General features: G+C 41.8%; 1 protein-coding gene across 2 annotated transcripts in view; it reads right to left on the reverse strand.

Moving 5' to 3' along the window:
• Positions 1–20,589, reverse strand: part of LOC126094773 (putative mediator of RNA polymerase II transcription subunit 26) — a 261,755-nt gene that overhangs the window by 208,291 nt on the left and 32,875 nt on the right. For both annotated transcript variants that reach the window (XM_049909325.1, XM_049909326.1), the window contains one exon: positions 8,230–8,540. In XM_049909325.1, coding sequence (XP_049765282.1) covers positions 8,230–8,540 — 311 coding nt within the window. The remainder of the gene's footprint in view (positions 1–8,229; positions 8,541–20,589) is intronic.

The raw sequence follows: 20,589 nt of genomic DNA on the forward strand, positions 1-20,589 counted from the left end.
AAAAATTGTGCCATATACAGGATTTCTATCTATTGGATTACGATGTGGAATAATTTTATTTATTGCATCAGAAGTTTTATTTTTTATATAATTATTTTGAGCCTTCTTGCTGGGGCAGGAACAGATATGCTCAAGAGCACAAGAGGTGGCTACCAATTCCACAGTGAAAACACTGCAGCCATCGGGCACAGAGCCCAGTTCGTTACATCCTGCATGAACATAAGCAAAGCCAGTGTGACCAGCAAACATCGAACCATCTCTAAAGACTACTTCTGAACCCTGAAACGTGCCAAGAATAGAGAATAATTGGTGGTGGAGGGTCTCTGGATGAGCCTGGTCTTTCAGACCTTGTGATAGCTCAAAAGAGAGGTGCGGATGAGGGATGCACCAAGACGTACATGAGTAGACTCGGAGAAGAGGTGGTAGAGGGGAAAGCTGGAGTTCTAAAAAAATGAACTGGAGGCAGATAGTGATCATAACCCTAGATGCGGGCCGCCATTGCAGGAGGTGGATCTCCATATCTGGAAATATGACACTGTAGTTAGGGTGCTCTGGGGAGCAGCAGATGCGTAACACTTAAATAGGCAACTGTTGTTGGCACAGAACATGAAATGGTGGAAACCCTGCCTCAACTAGGAGGCCGATCACGGAGCTAGTCCAAAAGGCACCAGATGCCAGTTGTACCCCACAATGGTGTATCAGGTTCAGCATCTGTAATGTCGAAGGTGATGCTGAGCTGTAGGTCAGACTCCCATGATCTAGACAGGACTGGAACAATGTTGTGTAGGGAAGTATCAAAGAAGAGCAGCCCACAACCCTGTTGGTGTTGCTGAGGTATCGAAGAGTACTGAGGTGCAACCAACAAGGCCGTTTCAGATGACAAAAATGGGGAAGCCATGTCAAGCAGGCACCAAAGACCAGTGCCAAAAAAATTATGGTGAATCCACCACATTGAAGGAGTGACCACCATGGTACAGATCTGCATGGGGATGGACTGTATGGCAACTATAGAAATGTATAATGCAGCTCTTGGCAGCTGAAAAAATGGAAGCCATGAATGAAAGCCCAAGACAGTGATCAGTGTATTGCTCCCTGCAGTCTGTGTTCAGCAATGCCCATCATGGACGGACAAAAATAAATGAAAAAATCAGCAGCATACAAAGAGCGCAACACCGTATGTCCCACAGCCAGTATCAAACCATTAATAGCAACTAAAGAGAAAGGACACTCAAATCAGAAACCTGTGGAACCCCATTCTCCTCCAGATGGGAGGTATTACGGGAGGCGCCAAACTGTACCTGAAAAATGAAACATGAAACAAAGTTCTCAATAAAAATCTGGAGTGAGCCAAGGATGCCCCACTCACGTCAGGTGGCACCATGCAGTATCACAAACACCCTGTGGTATCATAAACTTCATGCACATCAAAGAAGACTGCAACAAGGTGCTTATGACAGGCAAAAGCTGTTCAGATAGCAGACTCCAGGTGGACTAAATTATCTGCCTAGAGCGGCCAAGCAAAAATCGGCCGCAAAAATCACTCTGAGTCGAAGCTGTAAGGTACTGGGATTCAGGCATTCAATACAGCCTTCGACTCACTATACTTTCAAATAACTTGCAGTGGACATTGGTTAAACTGATCGGACAATAGTTATCCATCAGAAGAGACGATTTAATCAATTTCAAAACTGGAATAATGATACTTTCTTCCCTCTCACCGGAGATGGTTAAAAAGATGTTGGCTGGCTGCCGGTAAGTGTTTAAGCATTTCGTTGTCCACATGGTCTGGTCCAGGAGCCGTGTCAGGGCAGACAGCACGGGTGCTGGCGAATTCCCACTTGCTAAGTGGTGCGTTGTTTTGGCTCCAAGCAGGGGGGATTTGAGAAGATGGACGCAGGCAGATAGTGGACCATTGCTGAGGCCTGGGCGAAATGTTGAGCAAAATGATCGGCAACAGCATCTGGGCTCGTAAGGGTAACACAAACCAAAGAAATTCCCAGGACACCTGTATGAGGATGGCGAGCATAAATGCGCATGATCTTTCCCTATACTTGCGAAGAGGGAGTATGTGGCCCTAAGGTAGCAACATATCTTTCTCAATAAATCTGTTTCTCGTGTTTCAGAAACCAATGCGCCTGGGCACGAAGCCATTCAAAGGCTAGGAGGTGGTCGAGACACTGATGTTGTTTGTAGTCTTGGAGAGCACAATAGCAGTCCTCAATAGCCGCAGCAATTTCGTGGGTCACCAAGGGCCAGTCTTCTGGAAGGAATCACTGAAGGAGCTGCTGATAGGAAGACGTCGGTAAAACTCCCTGTGGATCCATCAATACCATCGTATGGTGGAGCAACTGGGATGGCAGCACAGGAGAAGGCATCCCAATCCACTTTAGTAAAGGCCCACCTGGAACAGTGTCCAGGCAACTGATGCTGCAGAAAAGATAAGGCGATTGGAAAATGGTCGCTGTCACATAAATTGTCATGAACTCCCCAGTGAAAGGAGGGAAGGAATCCAAGGTTAAGAGATGGAAAGCTCAAGGGCAGAGAATGTGTCATGAGCCACACTAAAGAAAGTGGGGCTCCACTGATAAGGAGGCAGAGATCAAGCTCTGCCAGCAGGCCTCCCACAACCCTGCCGTGGTCAGTGGTTGCCACAGAGGGTTATGGGCATTAAAATCCCCAAGGAGATTGAAGGGGGGGAGGGAGCTGTTGAAGGTGAGCAAGAAGCATAGGAGGCCGGTTTGGAGGGAGATAAAGATTGCATATTGTTACTGCAGTCTAAGTGTATCCAAATGGTCACTGCTTCCAGCACAGTATGAAGAGGAACCCAGGAACTCCAGTGTAGACAAAGGGCTCACAAAGGGTCAACCCAGTTCTGGCTGAAGGCTTGGAAATCATGAGGAGTCATCAGATGAGAGTCCATAAAATGAGATTCCTGCAATACAACACAAGCTACAGAGTAGACATAAAGAAGAGACCGCAATTCTGGGAAGTGATGATAATAATCAACACAGTTTCAGGTTTACAGATGGAAAGCTCCACGGATGAGAAAGTGCTGTGTGCAACACTAAAGTGTGTGGGGGCTCCACTGTTAAGGAGGCAGAGATCAAGCCCTGCCAGCAGGTCGCCAACAATTCTGCGCTGGCTAGGGGTACCACTATCACCCCACAGAGTAGTACAAGAGGCTGGATGGATGTCGAGTGGGCAGAAATGGTCACTGTGCTGAGTCAGTGTCCCTCACTGGTAAGCATGGATCGATTATGAATTTAAAATCAAACCCTGATTGAGAGGGAGAGGGCATCTCCCACTAGGATGTCTGCGAGGTCCTCGTCCCGAGACTTACACATCTTCTCTTCTTCTTCAGATAGTGCAGTCAGGAAGAAATCAAGTCACAGCAATATCAGGATCCAAAAGAGAACAAGTGGCTTTGAGACCCACAGAGTGTGGGTCCTGCATCCGACTTGAAGTAACAAACTTCTTGTCCCGCAGATGCCCAGGAGGACAGTTCTTAGAGGGAGCCCCATCCCCGGCAGGAGACAGAGAAGGCAGTTTCTTCTCCAGCTGAGGACAAGGAGCGGTTCTGTGAGGGGAGGGGAATGTGGACCACTAGAGAGAAGGAAAGGGAACGGGGACAAGACACAATTCGGAAATTTGTGGTAAGGACTATGAGACCAAACTACTGAGGTCATCAGTCTCTACCTTTAATCTAACTTATGCTAAGGACAACACACACACCCATGCTTGAGGGAGGACTCAAACCTCTGACGGGTGGGGGGATGGGGGGGGGAGGAGGGGGGGGGAGGGGGGGAGGTGTGTGTGTGTGTGGGGGGGGGAATTCATGCACTTGAGCAATGGGGAGCAAGGACTCCCCAAGTGGAGAGGGCTGCAGCAGTCGCTGCAAATAGGATTCACCTCACAACATAAAGCTTTATGTCGCAGCAATTAACCATAACCTTGACTTTTTCTGGAAGTGTGTACCCCTCAAAAGGCAGGATAAAAGCACCGGTATCAACATGGTTGTGCTTAGGACCTCTCTGGACCCACTGAACGAAATGAATGCTGTGCTGTACCAATTAGTCCCAAGTACCAGATTGAAGCAGGCAGTCCCTGTGGAAGGTAAAGCCCTGGGTCATATTTAAGTAGGATCTCCTCAGCGCTAGCAAGCACAAAGGGAATCCGACTGACTGGTGGAAGAGGTTTGAATCTGTAGGAAGCAGACCACATATCACTAAGTGAGTCAACTTCACCAAACTTATCTCTGATATGTTCTAAAAAAAAAGGGGGGCCATTTGGTAGCGGCAAAAATCTCCCCATCTGGCCTGGAATAAGCCAAATAATGGATAAAGGATTTCATCCCAAGCCGGTAGGCGTATCCCTCCTCCCAGGGGGTGGTCGGGGAGAGAAATGTAAAGGAAGCAATAGTAGGAGCAGACAGAGAACCATTCCTGTCTCAAGAGATGGCTGCAGAAGTGTGGCCAAAAGCACGTAACTTAGCACACTTCATGTGCAGAACGTCTGCCCTGGTACCACCCATTCCACTCTGGGACTCACCGGGCACCACCCAGTTGCGGCAAGGGCCACCTGGTGCAGCCATTGTTGCCATAAGTTTTGATGGCCCAAAGAGATGAGTAACCACTCTCCTCCAGAAGTGTCACCTCTATATTGTCGGGGGGGGGGGGGGGGGGGTGTCAGCCAGATGACTGCGTAGCAGACACTCCCCCTCCCCCCTTCTCACATGGACAGCTACACGTGCAGATGAATTAGTGATGGGAGTGGGCTATGGTGAGGAAGGAAGGGTGGAAGGAAGGGGAAGAGGAATCCACGCCAAAGACGCTTGGGGGTGAGCTCTTTCCCATATGGCTCACGCTATGGAAACAATTTACAAAGGGAGGTCAATCACCAATGGAGAGCCAGAAAAAGGTGGGGGGAGAAGGGAGAGTGGAAACACAAGACAAGGCCAAAAAGGAGTAGCAGAGCTGATGGTCATCATAAAGGGAAACATCAAGGGAGAAAGAGGGATGTTGTGCAACCTTGAGATTTAAGACAACTTTACATAACTTTACTTACAGTATGTCACATACCCTGATAAACTAAAAAATGAACGTCAACAGAGCTCAAGTGCATAGGTCAGTAATAGAATGATTAATCAACAGATGGTAAAACTCAAGTGTTCATGGTCATGTTGATATTCACGATTCACTTATTACAAGATGAATGAGTGAGATTGCTACAAGAGTCACTCAATAAACAATGCTGTCAGTTCTAAAATGGATGGCATGGGTGACCTTGCCTTATACGGCAGATTTGGATTAAGCTGATAAGTTACAGAATGTGCTCGCTTATGAATTGTAATGCTGTTTTGGCATTCAATGGTAGTGGACACAGTAGAAACAAAAATCTAAGGACAACTATAAAATGAGGACTTTATTCTCCAAGGAAACTGAATACACTCCCTGTCTGTACACAGAGTGTCTTTGACCAGATAACCAGCTATGAAGATTGTATGTGCTAAAATTTAAATTGTCTTAATGTAATTTAGTAACAGACCATGCAGTAATGCCAAAAGAGAGCCAGGCAGATGGCTCTCGATGCAATGGAGCTGTTAATACAAAATGACAATTATTGAACTATATGGAGGGAGGGGGCGGGGGATGTAAACCAGTTACAAACTGCAATATGCACACACTTCATTCAACATGTAAATGTCACTACAGATATTCAGATTTATGTTATGACATGTTCAACATGCTTGCCATCGACAATGATGTGGCGCAGATGAATAGCAAAATTCTGCATGTCCCACTGAAGTGTCGGAGCACTGATGCTGTCGATGACCACCTAAACAGCTGTTTTCAGCTCAGCAATGGATTTGGGGTTACTGCTGTACACCTTTCCTTTAATATAACCCCCCAAAAAGGAGTCGCACATGCTCTGGGTACCCCGCCCAGACCCAGAATGCAGTCCCTGAGGTGCTCCTCAAGTTCCATCTTGCACTAACCACATCTTGTCGAAATCAAGGTCATTTTGGATCTTGGGGATGAAATCATCTTCCATAACCTTTATGTACCATTCAGTAGTCACAGTGCCACCGACTATTCCATGACTGGACACTGCACAACACACAGTCACCCTTTGAGGGTGGAGAGACTTCTCAGTCACGAAATGTGTATTCTCAATCCTCCAAATACACCAATTTTGCTTACTGACAAACCCATCCACAAGAAAGTCGGCTTCATCGCTCCATATTCACATCAACGTCCTGTTCGTCAATTCTGTGGACAATAGTGTTGGTGAAACACAACTGCTGTTTCATGGCCCTGGGCCTTAATGGCTGATGGGTTTGAATTTTGCATGGGAAGAAATGCAGGTCTTCAACAACAATTTGTCAAAATGTATCCTGGTTTATTCCCACCTAATGTGCAGTATGTCTGTTCAATTTTCTGGGGCTGGTTTGGAACACAATGCACGTCTTCTCAATGTTTTCAGGCGTTTTCACACTTTTTCGACGACTGTCATTGCCAACACTGTCATCACGAACACTATCCATTCTCTCAAACTTGCAAATCAAATTCTTGATTGGTAGCACACTTGGATCAATTGTCTTCGGCTTGAACTCTGTCGCAAACTTCCTTTGAGTGCAGTTGGGCAGTTATTGCTTGCACAGTAGGCTTTCACAAATGCTACACGCTCAGGTACGCTGTACCGTGACATTTTCACGTGCAAATGGCCAACAACAACAAGGCGCATGTGCATGCACATATTAATTCCCACCATGTCCTGAGGCCAACCATGCGGTTTGAACGTCCTAACGCAAACCATTCAGAAGTTATGACACCTTTATTTCATTTAGTTCAATAATTGTCACCCTGAATCATAAACTCAAAATTGTGTTACAAACCTTTGGTATTTACTGAGGACAATCTCTCATTATGAACTGTGCTATATGATTTTTCTGTTTACAGCGTGGGACAAATTGACCAGCTCTGAAGTTATAGTCTGGGACTACAGTACATAGTCTTAAAACATTTGTTCCCCTATCATTGCAGGAGAAATTGACTACATATTACATATATGGTAAAAACATGTCATCTTACGTCGTTTCTTACTGTTAGCAAATTATGTACAGATAAGCAAAAAAGAGGAATCTGTTAACACTGAATACATATTTAAGTGTTAGGAAGTCTTTTCTGAAGGTATCTGTCTGGACTGTAGCCATGTATGGTAGTGAAACATGGACGATAAACAATTTAGATAAAATGAGAACAGAAGCTTTCGAAATGTGGTGCTACAGAAGAATGCTGAAGGTTAGATGGGTTGATCAGGTAACTTATGAAGAAGTACTGAACAGAATTGGGGAGACAAGAAAATTGTTTCACAACTTGATGAAAAGAAGGTATTGAGAACAGATTCTGAGACCTCATGGGATCACCAATTTAGTATTAGAGGAAAGTGTTAGAGTGGGGATAAAAATCGTCGAGGGAGACCAAGAGATGAATACAATAAGCAGATTCAGAAAGATGTAGGTTGCAGTAGTCATTTGGAGATGAAGAGGCTCACACAGGATAGAATAGCATTGAAAACTGCACCAAATCAGTCTTCTGACTGAAGATCACTATCACAACAACAAATAACAACAACATGCAAATGAATATTGAATGAAATGAAACAATTAGCGTATGAGGCTGCACTGACTGATGGCTGGAAATTTGACATAAACACAAAAAGACTTGAGTTCTCAGAATGAATGGTTTCTTCTAAACAAACCAAGAGGAAAGAACAAAAAACATGTAAAAATTTGACATGTTATGTGCTGAGAAACTATCACGGAATGAAACAACACAAAGGACTAAACAGAAGTTGTTACCTTTCTATACATTCCACATTTTGTTTTCAGTTGATACTCCGACTTGGATAAGCCCTTTCTTCAGAGTTTTTGTCATATTTTCGTTTCTATTTTTCTCTCAAATTAAAGAAAAAATATGTTAAGTCATAATCAATTTTTCTATGTTGTTACTCAATCTGCAATAATTTCAAGGCCTAGTGACACACAGTAAATACAATCCAAGTGATATACATTATCTTCAATGTAGACACACACACACACACACACACACACACACACACACACACACACACCACAAGGAGTAACATTCCTGCAACATTAATCTCAAGCAAATTTGCAGCTACGTATGATGCACACCCATCTACAACTACCAAACATTATCAAAGTACCTGCACGATGCTCCATTCCGTTCTCCAACAACATAGTTCCTATCAACATACAACTCTCCAATGTATTCCGAGTTGGACAATCGCTGCAACACCGAGAGTTTTATGTAGTAGATTTTCCCATGGGCATGTTCTGTTTCAAGTATATATTCCTCAACAAGTTGGGGTGTCACATCAGAGGTTTCCCGCGGTCTATCGTAGCTCTTTGCATAACGAAGTACATCAACTCCACCTTCAGGCATTTTGATTTCTGGTGGATCCTCTTCAAGAGAAACAGGGGCAGCAACAGGAGGTGGGAGATTACCATCACAAACCTGCAAAAGTAAAACAGAAAGTTAACGGCTATACTTCAATAGGACATCAAGGATCAAAAATAGTAATTATTTTCTCATTTAATATACACAATAAAATTCAATGGATGCAATGATATTCAGTAGTAGATAAACATTAATATTGTAAAAAGTAAATTCCCACATGAAGAAAAAAACTAGGACGATTTAAGTTCAGTTTTGCGTCAATATCCAAGCCATTAGAATTGACAGAGAAGAGGGACATGATGGGGAGGTGGGCACACACTCAGTTGGACAAGGGCATTGCATTTTATCTGCAATCAAGCATTGTGTAAGATACCCTGTAAGTTATTCCACGAACTGCCTTAGGACCACCAACAGCTGCTAATGTTGCAAAATAGTGTTCAAAACATTAGTGATGAAATGCTTAGAGATGTTTCTACACATAATCCAAAATTGTGCAATGATCATAGGTCCTATTATATAACAATGAACAATTTTCAACTCGTGTATGTTAAAACAAACGCTGTTAGGGTGCTGATACATACTGCACATTATTTCCTATGAACTTAAAGGACAGTAGACTAATAAAATGCTGTAATATCTTATCTGTTTATGCATACATGTGTGCCAACTTCCTCTCCGGACTGAAAAGGACAAAGATTTGAAACCTCACAATTTTTCATGTGCCTATCTGCTATTCATCACATCATCTTAGGTGTTCGTAGTGGACTGTCCATAAAATTCAACAGATAGCGACAAATGCTGTTCCCAGCTCATAGACTAACGGTTCATTTGTAAGTTGTGGAATAATTAAAAGAAAACTGTTGGTTGATTCACTGCAGGCATTGTTATTACCGAAAAATCAATCTGTGGGGTACAAATTCATGAAAAGTCTTTCTTTGGGTGTCTTGAAGTATATATCTGTGAATACTTTGGGAAATCAAATCTTTCGTCACTGACAAAGAGCTAGAATACTGAAATTAATAAATACATCATAAAAAGGTATATATATATTAGTTTTGGCAAGCCCCAAACCAGAGCCGGAGTTATACTGGATAAGGCAGAATAGTATACACCAAATCAAATTACTGTTTCAGTTTTTAAATGTGGGGCTATTCCTAAGGTACATACAGCACTGGCCTGATAATACTGCATATAAGTCACAGCCCAAAAAGTCTGACAAAGAAATAAGAAATATTTTGTGTAAAAATAAGCCACGCACTGCTTGAGAGGAAAAAAAAATTCGCCAGATGCAAGCAGGATTCAAGCACTGAGGGTTAATTACGTATACAAATAGTTCATCCATTCCAAGGATCGAGAATGTGGACGATTTCTGGCTGCTATCAACATTGACAGTGGCAAGATGTCTGTCCCAGGGATTCCAAGACTTATGAGAATGTATTAATTTCAAGTAAGACGTCAGATGACAAATGAGAGAAGAAATATTATTTTTGTGTGTTACAATTAAACATTAACAATTTTCCAATATTTTTTCTTTACTTTAACTGAGAAACCTTTTGCCGAATTTCATGATTCTAGACCAACAGGATGTCCCCTATAGGTTTTGATAAGTGAGTTCGCAAGTACCAAAATATGACATAAATGGCAATATATTTCGGTTGCTTTGATGACCCTTACATTTATTACACTGCCAAGGGACTATAGGACATTATTACGTGACATAAATTTCAACTTGAAATGTCTATCTGTATCTCAGAAAAAGGAGTTTTGAGAGATAGACGGACAGGCAGTCTGATAAGTGGATCAATATGTAAGGGTTTTTAGTACATTCCTAGAGTCAACATTTAAAGTTGGTTTTTGAAACTTTGCTAGAAGCCTTTCTCAGGATAGTTTCGGTCTATCTTTAAAAATCTGCAGTTCATCTCAATGACAATCTCCCATGGGTCAAACAAAACTGTGACCATTCGAACTGCCCTTCTCTGTATAGGTTCAACATCCCCTGCTAGTCCTATCTGGTACAGGTCCCACACACTTGAGTATTACCCTAGGGTATGTCACACAAGTGATTTTTAAGCAATCACCTACTGGGCTGATTGCACTTCCCCAGTATTCTACCAATAAACAGAAGTCTACAACCAGTTTCACCCACCAAAGGAAGGAATGTAATTATGCCATTTCACAGCTCCACAAAGTGTTACACCCAGGTTTTTCTATGTGTTAGTGGATTCCAATTGTCATTCGTTGATATCACAGTCAGGATACCACTTTTTTGTTTGTTTTGTGAAGTGAACAATTTTCCATTCCTGAAAATTTAGAGAAAGTGGCCAATCTTTGCACCACTTTGAAATCTTATCCAGATCCTGGCTGAATATTTATTCAGCTTCTTTCAGACAGTACTTAATTATAGATAACTACATCATCTGCAAAAAGTCTGAGGTTAATATTACTATTGTCTGCAAGGTCATAATATAGAGCATGAAGAACAAAGTGTCAACACACTTCCCTGGGGGCACACCCAAAGTTACTTCTTCATCTGATGACACTCTGTCCACAATATACTGTGCACTTCCTACTAAGAAACCCTAAATACAGCCTGAAACTTCACTTGATACTGCACGTGTCAAACTTTTGTCAATAGGCGTAGGTGTGACACTGAGTAATTAAATGCTTTTCAGAAATCAAGAAATACTGCATCTACTTGACTACCTTGATCCAAAGCTTTCGGCATGTCAGTGAGAAAAGTGCGAGTTGGGTTTCACATGATCAATGTTTTTGGAATACATGTTGGTTGGCACTGAGGAGGTCATTCTGTTTGAGAAACCTCATTATGCTTGAGCTCAGAATATGTTCTAAGATTCTACAACAAACGGGTGTCAAGGGTGTTGGATGGATCACTTCTGCTACCCTTCTTGTAGAAAGATGTGACCTGTGCTTTTCTCCAACTAATGGACACAGTTTTTCATTCAAGGGATGTCTATTTCACCTATCTTTCCAGTGGTACGAGAACTAAGCTGGGGCAATACTCCTGAGCTTTCCTTTGTAGAGGAACATTTGAAAGTAGAGTTAAGCATTTTGTGTATGCCTTGCTATGCTCAATTTCAGTTCCTGTTTCATTCGTGGGTGACTGGACACTAACTTCTGTGCCAGTAACAGCCTTTACACGACCAGAATTTCTTTTGACTTTGTAAAAGACAATATTCTGCTACATTAGTCACTGAAGGCTTCACACATTGCTCTCGACTACCACACACATCTCATTCAGCATATCTACCTATTGCCCCGTGCTTTGTTTTATACCTATTACCGTATTTACTCGAATCTAAGCCACACTTTTTTTCCGGTTTTTGTAATCCAAAAAACCGCCTGCGGCTTAGAATCGAGTGCAAAGCAAGCGGAAGTTCTGAAAAATGTTGATAGGTGCTAATAGGAACCTGATGAAATGTGAATCACATGCAGCATTCTCTTCACCATAAGAATAATACGAATATAAACATTTTGCCATGTATTCTTTCGTGTTTGCTTCTATCTCATTTAAATCCTGTCTGCCAAATAAACTACGAAACTAGAGTGAGACAACAGCAAACGCGGAAGAATATACGTATCGTGTCATGTTTATATTTGTATTACTCTTATGCAGTCAGAAATGAAGCACGGCAACTGACTAGATTTTTAAATCTAAGATGACTAATTTCTGTGCAGAATTTGATGTACTAAAGAAGCGGCCGCAAAGAGTTTCAAACGGAGAAAAATTTTCGCCAAACTCTCGTTCAGTACATGTTCTATCATACGCAGTCTATTATTTGGTTCTTGTTGATCATTATCAAAGAAAGCAGCAGTGTAAGTAACAACAAATAGCAGTCTCTTGCCATTGTTTCACTAATGAGACGATTCCTCTCTTTTTTTAATTGTAGGCGGCGGTAGCGCGCACAAAAGCAAGCCATGCCGCGAGCAGCGACAGGCCGTAAACACGCACTATCGAATGCGTCAAACAATGCATGACACATTATAGTAATGCATTTTCAGCTTAGAGTGACTGACGTAAACACCTATAACATAGAAAACGGCACTTATCAGATCAAAGCAAAATAGGCAATCGATTCAAACCAGACGAAGCACGTGAAAAAGGAAGGGTATCCGTATAAATACGGACGGAGCGCCTGACGCATAGCAATGGCTACCTGGTAAAGCTTAACTGCTAAGCTTTCGACTCGAACCAAACTACTGTAGCTGTATCGTCATTAATTCGACCTAAATTGTGTCTCATATTACAATGGACCACCTTTGTTTCGATTTGGAGGTGCGGCCTAAAACTTTTCTCTCCCCTTGAATTTCGAGTCTCAAATTTCAGGTGCGGCTTAGATTTGGGAATTTTTTTTCCTTTATTTCGAGTCTCATTTTTCAGGTGCGGCTTAGATTCGAGTAAATACGGTAAGCAATCTCTCTTCCCTTAGAAGTTTCTTTACTGTGACTGTATACCAAGGAGGATGATCTCTTAAATTATCAGCTGTCCTACTTGGTACACATCTATCCAGTATATGGTCAAATATTCTTTTAAACTTGAGCTACAGTTCTCCACTAACTCCTGTCCTGAGCTAAAAGTTTCAACTACCTCTTTGACGTGCAGCGCTATTGTTTCTCTGGCCAGCTTGCTGAACATATGAATCTTTCTGCTTGTTTTAGTTGCCCTTCATGTTTTCGTATTCACTGTTGCTATAACTGCCTCATGTTTCTTGTCTACTGCAACAAATACACCACCTCCATTTCCATGTTTCCCAAACCTTTAGGTACAAGATTCAATTTTCTCCAAAGACCTCACTACTGTCAAGTTCAGGTTTAACCAGCTTTCTGTGCCTAACATTATGTGAACTCCAGTGTTTTTAGTAGCGCTTTGAACTCTGGCACTTTGCTGTGAATGCTTTGGCAGCTAACTACATGGATTTTGATACTCTCATCAGTGGGAGGCATTTCTTTCGGTCTTACACTGATACTTCTGGTTTTCCCCACAGCTGTCATTATCTGGTTTGGATGAAGTCACATAATCTAAAAAACCTATGTGAGCACCCCACACAGAGTCAGTTACTTGTGCAGCTGTCTCTGATGTGTGAGCACATCTGACCTATTTAGAGAGGCACTTAAATTCCCAAACCTATGACACACATCCAAGAAGTAAAACTGGCTTGTCACAGAACCCTCAGTGTCTCTCTTTCAAGTCTTCCACTCAACCCTGTGCTAGCGCAAGGCACCAACAAATACTCGCACTGAATTCTCCTTGTGGCATGCTTAACAATCTTGCGATTTCCGAGGCCTTCACTCAGATTATTTCTTGTGAGATAGGCATTTCCACTTATCTTGCACATAGGAAAGAACCTTAGCTTTAACATACTTGCAACTTTTCGATCCCCTGAATAATTCTGTTGTTGACACTCCCTTCTTCCAATTTTCTTTTGAAGCAACCCAGTGTCACACATTAGATTCATACCATGTGAACTTTTTCCAGCCTCTCTGTTGGCTGTGGTCTTGGCATAAGGCACAACTGTTAAGTTCGAAGCTTGTGTCGTAACCGTGTCAAATTCCTTGACTTGATGATCCTTTTTGCTCAAAATGATCGTTTATATTGGCGTAGATCAGGCTTTCATCCCAGTATCCAACCAAAACTGAGTTATAAGCACATAAAGTATTATTGGTAGACCAACACAATGTCGATAAGCACCACCATGTAGGCCTATTTTGTCGGCACTGTAAATCTGATCAGCTGTTAAGATTATTATCTGTGATTATTTCTTCAAACTCGTCTTTGTATTTTTCTGCCATGTCTTGATTTCCTGAAAGTGTTTCTCCAGTTACATCAAATCTTTGTATTCCACACCAAAATTTAATGTTTTGAGCCAACAGTCAGAAAAATTGTATTCACTTTCTGCAATACCTAAATCTTGCCCATATTTCTTTCCCTTTTCAATGACCATTGGCCCTCTTACCGGGTTTCCCGCAGACCGTACTGTGCTGAACCATTTGTAAAACATGCTACCTGTTCCAGTTTCATTTCCATTTAATGCTTGTCTGGAAGCCACTTTTCAGTTGTTACTGACTGAGAAGCAACTTTCATTAGTTCATCTTTTTTGGCACCATAAATGATTGATGACCCAATATTAAATTCATTCATCAAAATATTTCTATTCTAACCTTTCTCCAAGCATTTGATGATTTTCAGTTTCCGGTTGATGGTCAGTGTTATGTGCTTATGTTTCTCGATCTAGAACTCAAATAATGTTTCCACTTCAAGAACACTGTCACTGTTTAAGTGTCAGTGTCAATAAAACTTCTACGGGTCACTTTGTTATTTATGTTCCCTACTGTAATACAGATCCTGGTTCACAAGAAAAAACTGGCAAAAACTGCTCACAAACAAAACAATGAATTTATTTATTCATTTAGCATATGGATTTACATATGAACAGCAACTAACAATTGTGGTTACATAATTTTACACAATTCCACAAAAATATATTAATTTCATAATTTATTATTTTAAAAAATAAGTCTATAAATTAATATCTAATTTTTCAATATTCAAGGACTGCCTCTGTCACTTCAAAGAAATTAAGATGAAGCCCCTCCCAATCGGTAGAGATTTTCAGCACACGTGCTGTGGCCTGTATGGATCCGATTAATTGCTTTTCAGGCACTTCGTCTTAATTCCATGTTGGCTGGTCTTGTGTCAGGTCTTTGGAGGGTCTGATGTTCCTAATGGGCAATACAGTTCCACATTTCTGTCCACTTTTTGTTGATACTGAAAGTAGCTGCCTGTGGTGATTCTGCCACTAGAGAAGATGGTTACCTAGATTTTAATCAGTTCGTTCAGAGTGCAGGAGCATCAGCGTGCATTGGACGCTCGGCGAGTTTAAGTAATTTTTTGTATTTCTTGAGGAGGCCACTCTGCCTTCAGAGGTCTGGTGGCGCAATATTGCTTTGAGGTGGTAACCAGTATAGAGGAGTAAATCTGATGCAGCCTATTATTGTCCTCATTGCTGCGTTTAGCTCTACATCAATTTTTCTCACATGTGTGCTATTAAGACACACTGGGACACAGTACCCGGCAGCAGAACAGACCAGCTCTATGGCAGCGCATCACAGTGTCATAGCTCTTGCGCCCCATGAGGTACCACTCAACTTCTGAATGATGTTATTGTTCTCAGCTTTGCTGTGGTGTTTTCAGTGTGCTTCCTGTAAGAGAGGATTCTATCAAGAGACTCCTAGATATTTTGGAGAGTCTTGGTGGTGAAGGACCTGACCATTTAAGGTGACATTCAACTTTGCATTGGCCATTCTGCTGTTAGGGTGAAAGCAGCTGACTTAAGTCTTCGTTGGATTTGGTATCGAGTCTCCACTTTTTGAAGTATTCATCTATCGTGCTCAGATCTGCGGATAGGATCTCCTCAACAGCTTCAAGAGTTCTCGTTGGGTGGCCAAGGCTAGATTGTCTGCATAGATGAACTTCCTTGTTTCAGGGAGGTCAGATGCATACAAGTTGAACTGTATTGGTGCCAAAACTTGAACCCTGAGGAAGACCATTATCAAGTTTCTTCTGTCTGCTTAGTTGGTTGCCAAGGACTATTTGGTAGCATATCTCAGATAGCATATTGTTTATGAGCCTGGTTGTGGTTTGGTAGCGTATAACATTGTCGAGTTTGTACAGAGACTTTCTCTCCACACTGTATTGTAGGCAGCTGTAAGATCAATAAAAGCCACAGCTGTTCTAAGGCGAGATTGGAATCCAGCTTTTATGTGTGTAGTTAAGTTGAGCACTTGGTCTGCGCAGCTTCTGTTAGATCTGAATCCTGCCTGTTCAATGGGAATAACTTCAAGGATCTTTGGACCAATTCCAAAAGCTTCTAGCAGCAGCTCAGGGGGCTGACTGGGCAATAACTAGCAGCTTTGCTTGCTGGTTTACCTGACTTCAGCATTGCTATAATTTTTGTTCTTTTGAATGCTTTTGGAATGTTCCCTGGTAGCATAATATTGGCGAAGAAACTTGCAAGCCATCTAAGACTCCTGTTTCAACAATTGATGAACTCTGGGTGTATCCCATCAAATCCTGGAGCTTTGCCTTTTTTCATTTCTTGAATTGCTGCAGTGATTACAATGAAGTCTCTGGAGTACTCTGACTTGTTGGGTGCCTTCTGTTTGAGGTTTCTAAGCTTTTTCTAAACCATTCTTGTGTGTGGCTTATGTGGAGATGCTTTGGAGAGAGAACTTATTCTATTCGCAATCTGATCTGGTGTTAGTTCAGGATCTTTTTGGGTGGGCAGTCGACTTCCTTCCAGTTTTCTCGAGAGGCTTCATACCTCTCTGCTTGACCTCTTAAAATCCAGACTTTCTGTTTTTTTGCTCCCAGTGCTCTTTACAAGCTTTATCACGGTGTTTTAGGAGTTCTGTAGTAGTTCCGTTGTCATTGGTGGTTAAATAGGACTGATACAGTTCTTCAGAGCCATTACGCCAGCGTGGGATATATTCCCTACAGAACCCTCTAGGCATGCAAGTTGTTTTTTTTTTTTTTTTTTAAAAACTACTCCGATGAATCTTCCATAATTTTCACTTAGTGGGAGGAGCCATCTGATCATTTTATCAAGTTCTTTGGAGAATTTAGTCCAGTCTGCTTTTCAGAAGTTCCATCTTGGTCTAGGCATTGATCTGATTATAAGAATTTGAATTCCTACATCTAGAATCCCTGGCCGGTGTTGGCTTTTTGGGAAATCTCCAAGGACTGTCCTCACTTTATGTAAAGGTTGTGGCTGAGAGTTCTGTGTTACAAAACATAGGTCAGGGTTTGAGTCCTTGTTCCAGGCTGCAGATTTAAATGTTACCTTGTCTTTAAGTTAAAAACTAGGCTAAGGTCATTATGTTCAGCCCAATTTGCAAGGTCCTTGTCATTTTCGTCAGTATCATTGTATTTCCAATTGCTGTGACGGCTGTTGAAGTTGCCTATATATGCACTGGGATGCGAGGAAATGGAAAGGACATGAGCAGGCCAGTTATCTGCTGGAGGCTTGTAGACATTTGTTACTGTAACATCTTCAACTTGAACCAGATATCAGATGTGCGTTTTCAATGTTACTGCGTATATAGGTAACACAGCGGTAGGGCTGGTGGTATGTAGCTCCCATAGCTCCCAGGACTTCATAGCTAGCAACACGTCCTCTCAAATACAGTCTTTGCTTGTTATCTATATGAGTTTCTTGAATGACTGCACATCTACATTGTTTTCGAGTAGCACATGAGAGAGATGTTGTGATTTAGATCGACTGAGCCCTTCAACATTGTGCTGTAAAATTCGAATGTTATAGCTCAAGTGTCTGGTTTGTTGTTTCTGAGTAGAACCGTTGTGAAGTAGTTCTGCTTTCATGTTTAAGCCAGGAGATGTGTAGTAGATAAGTCTGGCTGCCAGCTCTGATACTCGTTTAGCACCATCCAAGGGGATATGTGCAACTTAAGATGTGCTGCGACGTGAACGGAACCCATATGTAGCGATAGCCAGGATCAGCCGAGTAAAGTCTGAACACTTTTGATTGATTCCAAACAATACTAATTCAGGGTGTCTACGTGGACAAGAAAAAAAAATTCCCGGATTTTTCCCGGATTTCCCGGTTAAAAACACAATTTCTCCCGGATGAAATTACGTATAAAGCGGGTGAAAATACATCCGTGTTAAGTAACAGTATGCTTTCCCTCGGAGCTGTAAAACCTATCAGTCCTTTGAATCGTAAAGGTCTTATACCGGCGGAGGACGCACCAACACTCTAGGAAACGAAATCCAGGAAAAACAATGCGTTTGGAAAGTTGTTTGATGCGAGACAATATGCATAAAGTTTATTTTCGTATTGCGAAAGTATATACACAAATTCCACAAATTACAGCACGGTAGCTTGCGAAACTCTAAAATAGAGATTGCGTTGAGCGATGCACTTTTGTCAGCCAGTCATAGCTCATGTCACGTGATCTCGCTAGCGAGTGACGGCAGTTATTCAGAGCACGAGGCCTACGAGAAAGACATGCCGCGGAGCGTACGTTACGAAGGTAGGCCGAGCTCGCTCAAATCAGCAAAGTGCGTTTCTACACCGGTTAACTCGTAAGTAGATGTGTATGTACGAACGAGAATTGCATCCACTGTTATTAGTCCTACAATGATAGGACTAACAGGCTCTAATTTGGCAATTAAAATCGTGCCAAAATGATTACCAGTTGCGTAGAAAAGTCGAGGTGTTCTGGCATGAAGAGGCTTGTGACATTGCTCAGTAACACATTATGCACATTTTTTTACACTTTTTGCCATCGATTGCATAATTTTTTATCTATGAAACAACAACATTAAGTATGAAAACTAACTTGAAGCTCGGTCTTTTTTTAGTGTGTGTTACACGTTAATTCATATCAAATACAAATGTGCCGGTAAAATTTTAAATAGTGGCATAAATGACTTATCTTCTGGACCCGACAGTTTTTCAAATGGCTGATCCTCAAAGTGTTACGTTTTGAATGAGAGTTATAACGCCCTGTGATTTAAGAAATTCACTGCACATTCTCACACGTAACATAAATCATCTTGCGTGGAATTTTACTTTGTAAGTATCGCATCTCAAGCCACTATTCGTAATATTTTCTGGTGATCTGTTAGAAATGTAAAGAATTGTGACGTGACGCACATCGAATGCACATTAGTTGTTATGGACGTACTGCATAATCTTCGACCTAAAGCCTTTGACACTTTTCGGTGTCGGCAAACTGGTCTGTGCATTGTGTGAATTACCCATTTCTATACAACTAAACTTTTATTTTGGTGTTATTCTCTGATTTATGTTTCATTGCTGCCGTATTCTTCAGCAGTAGTGGACTAAAGTTCTTTGTCAGCGTATCAGATCTTACACGTCAAACATACAAAACTTTAACTGAAATCTAAAACAATGAAAAATCCCGGAATTCTAAAAAATTCCCGGGTTTTTCCCGGATTTGTCCCGGATGAAAAAATTCCCGGGTTTTTCCCGGATCTCCCGGATGTCCCGGGCCGTATACACCCTGTAATTGCATGTAATGGTAGCAGACGCGTAGTGGTCCCGTCTGAGTGGTTCTGAACTTGGGATGGAGCTGGACCATTGGGCATTTCAGACTGCTGGATTCTGGACTAATGGGGGGTTGGGTTGTTTGGGGAAGGAGACCAGACAGCAAGGTCATCAGTCTCATCGGGTTAGGTAAGGATGGGGAAAGAAGTCGGCCGTGCCCTTTCAAAGGAACCATCCCGGCATTTGCCTGGAGTGATTTAGGGAAATCACGGAAAACCTAAATCAGGATGGCCGGACGCGGGATTGAACCGTCGTCCTTCCGAATGCGAGTCCAGTGTCTAACCACTGCGCCACCTCACTCGGTGGACTAATGGAAAGTCTACTGTACTTCATTATCACCTAAGGTTGTGCCAAAATTCCCCAATGTCATTCTAGCCACTCATTTAACTCTGTCACGATGTGGACAACGTACTAAAAAAAAAAAGAGTCATGACACTAATTGCATACATAAAATGATCACAGAACTCTTGTCAGTGCAGCAAACGTACAAATACTGGGCTAACAAACAGTGGAATGTAAGATGGTGTGAAAAGTATCTACTGTAACTAAAATTCCTCTTACACATACTGCCTGCAACCTTTTCATTACACCCACATTATCCAAGATCTGCATGTGCTGTCCAACACATTATAAGCTGATAGTTGGGTGTATCATAGTGGATGCTCTATTTGAATGAAAATAATTCAGTCGGTTGTTGGAAAACAATTGAGTGATTCAGTTGTAGCTTTACATATTGGCTGGATAATTCGTTTCTTTTGAGTGAAATTAGTCTTTGGGTGCAACAGAATGAAAAAGAGTCAGCACAGCCCAGCACATTCACTTCGCAGCAGAAATGCTGTATCGTTTTGCGATTGTTAAATTATTATTGTTGGTTGTGCTCTGATATCACTTGTCACTGTTACTGCTGTTTCGATGTGTGCTTTCTACTGAATGCCAGTAAGTAGCTTTAAGTTCAGTTTTTAATTCATGTTTATGAATAGGCATTACTTTAATAGGGA

Source organism: Schistocerca cancellata, chromosome 8, assembly GCF_023864275.1.
Source record: "Schistocerca cancellata isolate TAMUIC-IGC-003103 chromosome 8, iqSchCanc2.1, whole genome shotgun sequence".
Taxonomy (NCBI): Eukaryota; Metazoa; Arthropoda; class Insecta; order Orthoptera; family Acrididae; genus Schistocerca; species Schistocerca cancellata.